The sequence below is a fragment of the Protopterus annectens genome, chromosome 10.part0 (genome assembly GCF_019279795.1).
Source record: "Protopterus annectens isolate FY-2018-M chromosome 10.part0, PAN1.0, whole genome shotgun sequence".
Classification (NCBI taxonomy): domain Eukaryota; kingdom Metazoa; phylum Chordata; order Ceratodontiformes; family Protopteridae; genus Protopterus; species Protopterus annectens.
Window position 1 is genome coordinate 869,418,724 of NC_056744.1, and position 12,657 is coordinate 869,431,380.

The window sequence follows — 12,657 nt, forward strand, 5'->3', positions numbered from 1 at the left end:
GAATATATATATATATATATATATATATATATATATATATATATATATATATATATATACATACACACACACACACACACACATATAAATGTGTGTGAATATTTTATATTACATCGTATCGATATTTTAAATGGTTACCTGTTATTTCTTATGACCTGTTTTCTGGCTGTAAAGGGTCTTCATACAAACACAATTAATAGGTTAAAAGCTTTTCAAGGGGCTACTATATGACACACCTACACACATTGCTGTCTCCGCGTATGAGATTTGTACTTCAAGTTCCTTTTGGAAGAACATTTTTCTAGTGATATTGACTTTAGTTTGAAGTTTGCAACTCCTAAATCCTTCTGTGTGAAAAAAGACTTGGACATTTTTTCACTTTTACAGGGTGCCTTTGAAAACAAACCCTTCCTTTATTCCTAAAGGATTGCTGCTGTTGCATTTCCGCAATTCATTCAGTTATGGATCGTTTTCCTTACATATTATGAAACAATTATCAATAGCTGTTGCATACCCTGGTTATCCACAGCCAGCTGAGATATTATCTAGAGAAGACCAAACATATTGGAAAGGGGAAAGCTAATCATCTAATGTAGAGTGTTTTATCAAAAGGCTATGTGCTGTGGCCTAGGCCACAAGTGCAAGGGTAAATACATTGTTCAGCCATTTAGAAAGCACTTCAAACCAGATTCCAGTTCCAGAGGTAGGCCAAGCTTTTAGCCAACAGTTGTTCAAGGTCATGTAGTTATCCTCTGCCCTACATCACTCTTATTACTTGGTTTTCTGTCCAAATTATATGGATTCACCTGTATAAATCCTGTCTCAGGAAAAAAAAAATACAGTTTTGGTGGAGATTTCTGTAGCAGTATGAGTATCTACCCTCAACTACATTGGAAATAGAAAAAAATGGTATGGATTGTTTCATGGATGTAGTGATTTGTTACGGTTTTTTTTAGAGTTGTCACTTTCATCATGATATGCATAAAGTAGCTGTTAACTATACTGTTTGTTTCTTATAGTTAACTAAGAACTTCTTGCTCGAAAACGTGAAGGCTGAACCTTAGATGTTGCTTTTATTTGTGAGGAGGCCTGTGCTGATGCTAGAGCAACAGCTGCAGACAAGTGCTGGCTTGTACACAGGGACTTTTAAATATTGTACTTGTATGAATTACATATAAAACTGCTGAATAAAAACCTGTATGCTATGAATACTAGTACAGGAATTTTCCCTTACAAGTCTAATTGCATACCAAATACCATTAAATAGCTATAATGTTTAACTGTGTAGCTGCGTAACTGCTGTAGTGATTTGATAAGTGGTGTGGTACAGCCCTTCCTGACGTACTTGTCTAATTTCTTCCAGTGTTTAGTCATTAATCATGTTGTTTCTGACTCCTTACAATAATCTTTTTTTTTCTGTTGACTCGCACTGCTGCTTTATACTAATAATAGCTTGCAAAAATTCCATCTTCTAGCTGAAAAGATGAGAAGCAGTATAAAGATGGGAGAGTCATCTGGATTAAGAAAAAATGGCAAGCCTCGTACAAGTCATGCCACCAGGTAGGTATTAGATTTTTGTACTTAACATTGAGGTTTGTAAAACCATACATGTAGAAAAACTGATTCAATATCTTTTCCACCCCATTCTCATCATAGAAAATTCCAGTCATATACTGCAGAGAAGTTCTTTGCACCCCTTTAAACAGCTAGTCAAGTGGCCCTATCCACATGGAAAATATAACACAGATCTCTCCAATGTCATCCACCTTTCCCTCTACAGACTGTTTTCTCTAGACTGTATACTAAATTACTGTTTTCTTCCCTCTTTCTCCTCCTTTTTTTTCTTTCTAAATACATCTCAGTCTTTTAACTATTTCACTTTTTATGATCTTCACAACTCACTACTGGTACTGTTCTTGTGATTACATGCTTCCTACACCTCACATTCTGCATTACACCTTGCCCTATTGTACTTTAATACGTCTCCACTATTAGTTACTTTTGAATACTCCAAACTGATTTTGTAGAGTTGTCAAAATTATGTTTTTTGCAACATATTTCTGTCCTCGTAAATAACTCTAAACAACCTCTGTACTTCCTAAATTTAGTTTGGTAAAATGCTGTTTTTGTACTGTTTACTTTTTGTCTTTTTCAACATCTGTGGATTATTGTAACTGGTCAGTCACTCAGGCTGTGCTTGTAAATGTCAAACTTGGGATCAATCCACTACCACAGTAAACAAACATTAAGTAAAATAAAATAAAAATAAAAGCCTGGGAACTATCCTCAGTTTGGAATGGGTCTTCTTTCCTACTGAGGAATTTAGCCTTCCTGAATAAGCAGTTGGGGCAGGGAGGAATTTTTGAGACCCTCCACAGCGGTTGCTGCTTCTGTAGATTCTACACTAAGCCCTAGAATGCCAGTCCAAAAAGGATCCATCTGTCTGTGAGCTAACGTCCAGCTTGTTTTGCTTATGTTTGCGTTATTGTTACAAGATGAGAGGCTTAGCCATGCCTTTCTAGTCAGGAAAGCAACCAAGGTTGATACTCTGTCCATAGCATCAGTAGTAGGAATTACAGTTAGCTACACAGAAGCCACTTCAGAAGCCATGGTAAGGGTCTTAACCAGTTCTGCTTTCACCCCAGTTTCAGGAACACCCTAGAGTTTTCCCAGTGCCTGATGCAGTATGGAGGACTTAGAGCATGCACAGACGTGGCATGTAGCTGATTGACCTGAGCTCCAGAGTGGTAGAGGAAAACACCCTCTTACATATTCCCTCCAATGGTTTTGACTCCTTATCGGTTGTTGAAGTGAGAACCCATGCTGGACTGCACAGATCATGTAGTAGATGGCCCTGTATTGCTTTAAGACTATCTCAACTCCACTTAGCTAGCCTTATAGGGAGCACCATGTAAAAGTTTTATGATTGTTGGATTGTAGCTGGTGTGTGCCCCAGACAAGTCCACCAACCTTATTAACAAAGAGACATCAAACAAATAAAGGCTCATCTTTGCAGTCTTGCTATGATAGTCTGGGAGGTAGCAACTGTGCTCATTTTGACTCCTTAGGCTTCATAAATTCTGTCTTAGCAAAACATAATAGCAAACAAGCTAAGGAGGACCAGGACAGACCCTCATGAATGGAAACTGCACTTGGATTGGTCTTCAACTGTAAGGAACACCTCAAGTAGATCTGTTTGTTTCTTGTCAGAACAGACAGTTAAAGAAATTATTTTCCTGTGTATTTCCTGTATTCCTTGCAAACTGGCCTTGATGACAGATTTTCTCATTCCCATGGACAGGAATGTTCTTTTATGCTTTTCCACCCTTTCTACTGACATCCAGAATTCTAGTAAGGATTCAGAAAGACTCTCCGAAGATAGTGGTGGTGACTTCATTTTGGCCCAGTCAACAGTAGTAGGTTGTCCCTTGTTTTGAAACTGGCCATGAGCAATTACTGCAAGCTTCCCCATAGACCAGATTTACTTGCACAAGACAGGGGTTGTTTGATACACCCCAGCTTGAAATATTTTCAGTTGATTGCCTGGATGATAGAATTGTGAAACGTTCTTGGCACCTTTCTTTCTGAAGATGTGCAGCAGGTATTGAAGGAGGCTAAAAAAAATTGATACAATAAAATCCTGCATGTCTAAAGGGAATTAGTGCTACTTCAAGAACAAGAACCCTTTAAGGCCCACCTGCTTCTGGTTTTTGGTTATTTATATGAGTTGTTGTCTCCTGACCTGCTGTACTCACTCTTCTATCAAGATACATTTGTTGGCCATTTCTGCTTGTCTGCCCTTGCATCCCCCTTTCTTCCTGTTCCCAATCTACCAGTTTTTGAAAGGGGTTTACATATCCATCTACCTAGAAAACAGGTGGCTCTTCGTTGGGATCTGAATTTTGTGCTTGCAAAACTTGCTGTTTTTCCATTTGAACTAGTTCATCAGGCTGGACTGAGGTTCTTAACATGGAAGACTGTTTTATTCATTGTCCTGATGCCTGCTAGAAGAGTTGGAATTACCTTGAGCCAGTCTATTAATCCTCCTATACTTTTTCCAGAGCCTGAAAACAAGGGAGAAAGAATTCTTCATACTCTGGATGTCAACAGGAAGCTCAGATACTACCTAGACAAAATGCAACTTGTCATAGGTTCATAGTTGTGTACTAGGCCGACGGCCCTGGAGCCTTTACAAGCCTAGCCCATAGAAGTGCTCTGGCATCATGCCGCCGTTCATTCCCGGTGTCTCTATCAAGTAGAACCACTGGAGTGATCCCCAGGGTGAACTTTCTATTTCCCATCCACTCATCAAGATTTCTCTTGAAATGGGCCAGTGAGGTGCTGTGCTTGACATGTATGGGAAGTCTCTTCCAGAGCATGGGCAGTCTCTGGGTTATGAACCTATCCCTTCAGCATGTTTTGTTGATTGTGGTAATGAAGTTGAGGTCCCTGGAGCATGTGGTGCTGAGGGATTGGGATTTCTTTAGGTGTAACATTTCTAACTGGGCTGAGTCAGACATTGCTTTGTACGTCAAGCAGAGATTGCCTCTTAATAGACGATGTGAGACAGAGAAAAGCTGGTGTTTTTTAGTCTGTCCATGCAGGACATGTGTTTAAGTCCTAGGATCCACTTCATGAGGTACTTTTGTGACCTTTCCAGCTGTTGCAGGTGTTTAGTAAGGTACATGCCAAATGGGGCATTATACTCTTTGATTGGTCTAATGAGGGAATAGTAGAGAGAGATGATGACCTCTTTCTTCCTGGATGCAAAACCCTTGGTAATGAGATGTGCCACATAGAAAGACTTTCTGACCACAGTGGCAGTGTGGTGGTCGAAGGAGAGGTTGCTGTCAGCCTGTATCCCCAGATCTCTTGTAACGCCTTCATTGTTCAGTGGGCTACCATCAGTGTGGTAATTAGTGGGAACTGAGTTTTTCCCAAAGGGAATGACTACACATTTTTTGGCATTAAGCTTAAGGCCATGGTTTTTATACCAGTGGTTGGTCTCAGTCAGGAAAACTAATCAGCTGTTTCTCTCCTATAAAGGTAAGAGAAAAGGATGGCCATTGTCGAAGTAGACTGTTTCTAGATGGTTATCTCATGCTATTTCTTACTTGCTGTTCTGACCATAACAAATCACTTCCAGGTGGGGTTAGGGCCCAATCCATCAGTGCCTTGGCTTCTTCTGTGGCTTTCTGGAAAGTGATATACTCTTGAAGTATACTAGTGTCAGCCACTTAGTCCTCTGCAAATATTTTTACAAAGCACTATGAATTGGGTTCCTGCACCAGGTGCTTTGACCATTCTCCAAGGAATCCTGAACTGTTTGTTTTTTTAAGCTGTGGTAATCTACCTAAATAGCTTAGGCTACTGCTATAGTAATCTAATGTTCGATATAGTACAGGTGTGTAAGTAGTCTGTGTAACTAAACTTAACAGTGTATGTTGTAATGGATTACTATTGCAATAACTGTTCCCTCCCCTCCAGCTCCTTTCTTTAGTTATCATTATTAATGTTATTGCTATTTTTTTTGTATTGCCAGAGTATAGATGTGTATACCCTTGTGTATATTGTTAGTCTTGTTTTACATTTCCTAGCATTGTTTTCTTTCGGGGCTATTACCTCCATTCTTGGGGCAAGAAAGCTGATTTTTTTTGGCACTCTAACTGCCTTTTTATATGGAGCTGTCCTCGAACTCCTGTCAGAGCATGTGGAAGGTGCCTTCTTGTTTTGATAAACTGACAATATGGATATTTCTTTTATCAGGACATAACTTGGATAGCTTAGGCTGCTACACACACACACACACACACACACACACACTCTTGAGTCAGTGTAATTCAAGGAAGACATGCCCTTCATTGTCTTCATGAAGAAATGCTGTGGTCTCTCAAGCCAAGTCATATGCTTAGACATTAGTACATACTGAAGGAAGTATTTTACTCTGTTACGTATCTGATGAGGGAGGAGAAGAGTGGAACAATGACTTCATATGACCTTGAAGATATATCCCTAGGGATCATTCTGTCCAGACAGAAATATGTTTGAATGATAGTGAATACATGGTGGTCAAAGAATAGTTAATTGTCAGCGAATGCACCCAAACACCTAATGACTGAGCCAAAGGGAGTAGTTACCTCTGTGGTAGGTGAATGGGTTCCCTAGTTTACCAAAGGTCACAGTCTGCATTTCTTGGCATTTAGTTTAACACTGTAGTCCAGGCATCACTTGGTGCATGTTAGGCCCTCTTGAAGAAATCTGGAAGACAGATGATGTAGTTTGACAACTGCATAGAAATTTAAAGAAACAACACAACTAAAGACTAAAACCTTAAGAATTTAAATGAATATATACATCAAGAGCTGTTCATTTAATGTTTTATAAATTTGTTGCAAAAAACATTTTATATTCACACACTTGTTCAGACCAGGAAATTTATTAGTGTTAAGCCTGATCTGCCATATAGACTCTCTGCACTCTAATAGTACTTTGTAGTTGCCGGAAAACACTACAAATAAAAGTGCGGGGTTGCTCTTGGGGCATGGGTGTCCCCAGTTTTTGCCATCCTCGTCATGTCGTCGTGGTAGCAAAAATAATTTAAATTCCACGGTTTATTCCAAAAAGTGGTGATTTATATGAGGTTTATTTATGACCTCTTCATTGTATGGATGGACTCTGAAAGCGACTTTGGTGAACTACTAGAATGGTTGAATTCCAGCACCTCCTTTTTGAAATTTACTATCAGTGGTTTTGGAAGATGCATACATTTTTTGGATATCAATTTGTCTTTGATCTATGTGATCATCATATCAAGAGTAAGAGCTACAGAAAAGACACCTTTGTAAATTATTTGGACATAGTCAGCATCCACACCACATGAAAAAAGAGTGGTGAAAAGACAAGTTTATAAGATTTAGCAGATTAACGAGCAATTAGGAGATTTTTGCAGAAGAAATGAAAATACTGAAAGTTTTTTTTTTCATGGCTAAAAGCTATGATAATGATTGGGGATAACATTATTCTTGAAATCTATTCATGTACTGGTAAGGCAAGACCAATCCTTGATAAAGGTCAGACTTTATGTTCTTTGGCCAGGGAAGATGCACCCCCCCCCAATCTAGTTTGCCTGTTGGCTATAGGGGTGCTTTTCCACTCCTCATTACCACTGACATCACCATCATCAGAAATATCTTACAGAATAACTGGAAGATTATTTTAGGTTATAGGGATTTAGCTAAGATTCTAGGTGATCGTCCTTTGTTCACTTATAAATGAACAAATTGCATTAGATCCATCCTAGAAAGACACACTGGCTCTAAGAAAACAAATCACAGTACTTTTGGGACTCTTAAATGCGGCATCTGTATGCAATACCACTTTATTTCCAACACCACAAGTATTTTTTGAGTGATTTAAACATGGAAGGTCTGTCTAAGCGGAGGTACAGTTGCAGTTCTAAGGTGTAGTCTGTTTAGGCTTATGTGATTTATGTACCTGCTTTTATGTTAGTAAAACTATAAGGAAGCTGGCGTGCAGAATTTATGAGCATTCACTAGCGATTAGAAAAGGGAACAGTGGTAATGCCTTGGCGAGACATTCTCTACAGGGTAAGAATTTTAAGAAATTTTGAGTTTTTTGTGCTGGACTCTGTTGAAATAAATGATTTCTTGTGGCACCTACAAAGTACTATTAGAATGCAGAGAGTCTGTAAGGCAGATCAGGCTTAACGCTGATAAATTTCCTGGTCTGAATGAGTGTGTGAATATAAAAAGTTTTTTGCAAGCACAGAGTTTATAAAACATTAAACAAGCAGCTCTTGATGTATATAGCAATTTATATAGTTATGTATATATTCATTTACATTTCTATGTTTTTTGTTTTTTGTTGTATTTTCTTTAAATGTCTTTGAACATTGACTAACTGAAGGTGGCTGGGGATCAGTGGTTTTGAACATGTGATTTGTTTGGTACCGTTTTTAAATGTGGAAACTTGATTCAGTAGTTAAATCTGAAGAAGTTCTTGGTGTAGAATAAAAGAATGAATGCACTCATTTACCATGCTGTTGACTCCTTACGTGCTGCTTTATAGAACATTTTTTTCTGTTCCTTGTTTTGTTGTTCTAAGCCGCTTTTTACTTTGACAGCTGCATATTTAAAGTCATCCGACAACTTAATCAGCTACATGCTGTTGATGTTGGCCTTGGCGTTACAGTAGTAAATACCAAAGAGAATTAATGTATTGACCAGTCACTGGAGGACACTGCTGGTAACTATACTTTCAGTGAGAGTGTGCAGCCAACACTATTATTGATTTCCATAAATAAGCCAGTTTACATTCTAATTGGTGACATAGGAGTTTGCGTTTAGTTGGATTAGCTTAATAATGCCAGCATGTGGGTCATTTGAGTGTCAGCTAACATTCATCCTGTCATTGCTCAGCATGGTAAGTGGTGCATCTGCATCTCTGATTATGGAGTCACTTATGATCAGGATGTTGCCATATGTGTGTCAGCTTTGCTGCCATAAAGGCTTCTGCTTGTCAGATGAATGTCCCATTTTTGTAGTTATATTTGTTGTAGTGGCAGAGCGCTTGATATGCTGCTTTGGGATCTGTTGATGAAGGATTTCATGAAGGAGGTAGAGTTTACAGCTTTGGTTGATTCCTAGACTTAGGGGTTCTATGAGACTTGGGTAGAGATTTTTTTTTTAACTGCATCAGATTTGACAATATTGTGTTGAGAGTCTGGGGATATGAAATAGGTGTGGGTAACATTATGACAGTGTTATTCTCACTGCATGCAACTACAGGGAGTGATGCCATCAATTTAGTTAAATACGCCTCTCTCAGGTAGAGTCCTCTAGGGTGATTAACAGTTCATTTTCATGACCGTTCTTACACTGCTTTATGTAAACAAGTACTATAAGATTGGCAACAGAAGGTGGAGGGGTTAATATATTCTCTCTCTATGAAGTCCATGGCAGCTATGTAATGAAAATTATTGGGTAAAGTTAGGGGGCAGTGGGAATTAATAGGGTAAGACGTTTGTTGGACTGGTAGTACATTTAGCACAATTCCATGTAGACTAGTGCAGCTGGTACCTGGACTGAGCAGACAAGTGCAGCTAAGAGGAAGCTCACTCAGCTGTCAGCAAGTTGTTTATAAAGATTAGAAGTGAGTATGTAACTCAGAGGAATTAAATGTAGGTACATATTTAATAGTAAGTTGGAGAAGGAATTTCTCGCACTTAATACTTTCTATGGAACTACCAGTGCCAGTGGCACTGCACAGTAAATAGTAAACAAGAAAACAAGGTATTCACAACTAGGACATGCTGCCATTAGTCCAGCTCTCACTTATATTAGGAAATGCTCTATCCAAAATGGCTCATACTTTTGGACAAGCAGATAACTGAATATAGGGAACAAATGCAGAAGGCAGTAAAAATAATACATAGTAGTAGTTTAAATTGCAAAAATGGTTTGCCAGTTTAGGTGCAAACACACAAGTACTTTTCTGAGCTTTTTCCTGTAAATTAGCAAATGTTCTTTGTGTTTCACTGTTGCAGTCTTCACATTTGGGTTATCCCTGCCATGGTAGCCCTTGGCCGGCCCAAATACCAGAGGGTTAGTATTTCTGCTTCAGTTGCTGTCACTTTAGGACTGACGTCAGGTCATCAGTAATATAAAGTAAGGCAGCCGACGCCATTACATCAGTCTTGCCATGGAAGCCGAAGCAGAAGCAGTTTGCACGAGTGCAGGTTGTCCGCTACCTCAGTTTCGTCTTCCAGATTTGAAGCTGAAGTCTTCTAAAGCTAAGTACCCCATTGGGGATCCTTTTTTCTTGCACTTACCGATGTCAGAAAAAGTTAACAATTGTCTCGCCTGTGGAAAGCAAATACCACACCAAGACTTTCATTCTTACTGCATCACTTGCTTAGGCCCAGACCATGACGTCACCCGCTGTCGCTTTTGTGCTTTGTTCGACGCCAGAACTATACATCATCGGGCCCTTATTGTAGCTAGATAAAGACAGACCGCACAGGTCTAAACTTACCAACGATGCTTCCATTAAGCTAGTCGTCCGTTTTCCGGTCCTTAATGAGGCGCTTTCGCAGTCCCTAATGTTCTTCATGTTTCACTGTTGCAATCATCACATTTAGGTTATCCTGCCAGGGTAGCCCTCTGTCAGCCCAAATACCAGAGGTTTAGTATTTCTACGTTGGTTGCTGTCGCTGCAGGACTGACGTCAGGTCGTCAGTGGTATAAAATCAGGCAGCCAATGCTATTACATCAGTCTTTCTTACCGAGGAGCCCGAAGCAGAAGCCATTCGCATGAGAAACAGTTGGCCGCTACCTCAGTTTTCGTTTCCGAATTGAAGTTGAAGTCTTCTAATGCTAAGTACCTCATTGGGGGATCCTTTTTTCTTGCTCTAACCGATGTCAGAAAAAGTTTACAATTGTCTCACCTGTGGAAAGCAAATACCACACCAAGACTTCCATTCTTACTGCGTCACCTGTTTAGGCTCAGACCATGATGTCCCTCGCTGTTGCTTTTGTGCTTTGTGCAATGACAGAGCTGTATGTCGTCGGGCCCTTATTGTAGCTAGATATTTTCGCTGTCAGTCCTCGAATTCTGATATGGCTTTGGTAAGCCATCCGTCTACCGATCTTGCAAAAAACGTAAGGATAAAGACAGAGACAGACAACACAGATCCAACACTGCCGAAGATGCTTCCGCTAAGTTAGCCATCAGTTCTTCGGTCCTCAGTGAGGTGTTTTCGCAGCCCCTGATGCCCACTTCTTTGGATTCGCAGGCTGCTACCGAGACCATTTCTGAGTCCGGTATGCCACGAGACTCTTCTTTGACTAAGGATCCTGCAAATGTTTCTACCTCGGATGGGTCCGGAGCCGCTGAGCAGGCACTGGCTTCTGAGGAAGTACTTTGCACTTACCGATACTCGACACAGACCGATGACTTCTTTTGCGTCTTCAGTTCTTTCTAAAACTACAGTTTTTTTAAGGCCCAGGGCATGAACTACGCCCAAAAAACCGACGACCCAAGCTGAGGCACCTGCTTCCTTGCCTCAATCTCAAATGCTTAAAATGGTGGAAGACCTTATTATGCTTATTAGGGGAAGACAGGCTACCCCTTCCAAAAGAAAAAGAGACTTGTCCCCAGTAGTTTATCTGAACAGGAGTTTGATGACTCTGATGCTTCTGAATATGAAGACATGCAACCCCTCTCCGTTTATGAGGATTCTGATGCAGAGGAATCAATTCCTTCTGCCTCTCCACCCAAGGATTTTTCATTTGGGGAAACCCTTCATTATTTAAGGGAGCATTTCCAATGGGAATCTCAAGACTAACCTCAGTCAAAAAAGAGACTTGGGGAATTCTTAGATTTACCACAGCACAGACCTTTGGCCATTCTCCTCTCCTGGATGTTGTGGATGATGTTTTTATGGAATCTAGTTTAACTTCTGACACCCTTCCTCCTGCTCCCAGGAAACCTGACAGGTACTACAGAGTCCCTGGCTCTCACAAATTCCTTTTCAAAAATTCTACTGCTGACCCTGAGGTCATCTCTCAAGGACCTAAAAGAATTAAAACATCCTCAGCTAAGAATCCCACCCCCTCAGACAGGGATTCCCGAGCTTTAGACAGATGGGGTAAAACAGTATACACCTCTGCTACTCTAGCTATTAGAGCATTAAATTGTCAGTTCCACATGCTGAAATAGCAGCAGCATACCATGGAACTCCTCAAACAAAAAATATCTTCCTTTCCTGCTTGTGCAGAAAATAAAGAATTACAATAGTTAATGCATTCTGCAGGTCAAGTTAGTAAGCACACTTTGCAGTGTGGCTTTGATGCCCTAGAACCATCTTGCAGGGCAGCAGTCACTGGGTCTGTCCTTAGAAGGCATGCTTGGCTTAAGGAACAGACCTTGCCAGACCATATCAAATCCAAATTATTGGACGCACCATTGAACAAAGAAAATTTATTTAGCACCAAGGCAGAAGAGGTCTTAAAAAGGATGCAAGTAAAAGCTAAGTCTATGCAGACAGACTTCTTACAGGTCCAACCTCCAAGGTTCAGTAGGCATTGCCCCTCCAAACACTGGTCGTTTACTGCCCACTCCAGGCCAGCTCATCCCAGACCCAGGGGAAGTAGACCCCCCCAGACAACAGCCTCAGGGAATGCAGAGATCTAAGTAATGGAGTTCCTCCTGTTCAAAAACAGGGAGTGCAAAGCCACTCCCTTATGGTAAGAACTCATAATGACTTTACACCTCCACCCCTTACCTCTGCCCACCTGCTTGTGCCCCTAGGAGGAAAACTCTCCTTCCATGCAAGCAACTTGGGCCTCTATTACCAACGACCGATGGGTCCTCAACATAGTGTTCCAGGGATACAGATTTTATTTCCACACTCTGCCAACCCCAAAAGGGTTCCCAGACCTTCCTCCAAACCAGTGGGCAGAGGGCAAAAAGCAAGTCCTTTCCCTGCTCTCCATGAGAGCAATACAGCATGTTCCTGCAGAACAGATAGGCCAAGATGTCCTTCAAGGATGCATCTGCAGTCCTTACAAATGGGTAGTCCTGTCGTCAGGCAGCCCTTCGGTTGGCCGGATTCCAAAGTCTGGGTCTGGCTTCGGC

The 12,657-nt window shown here is 40.6% G+C and overlaps 1 protein-coding gene across 5 annotated transcripts in view; it reads left to right on the forward strand.

Moving 5' to 3' along the window:
- BTBD8 (BTB domain containing 8) overlaps positions 1-12,657 on the forward strand; it is a 1,983,533-nt gene that overhangs the window by 1,763,528 nt on the left and 207,348 nt on the right. For all 5 annotated transcript variants that reach the window (XM_044085661.1, XM_044085663.1, XM_044085662.1 and 2 more), the window contains one exon: positions 1,476-1,560. In XM_044085661.1, the coding sequence (XP_043941596.1) occupies positions 1,476-1,560 (85 nt within the window). The remainder of the gene's footprint in view (positions 1-1,475; positions 1,561-12,657) is intronic.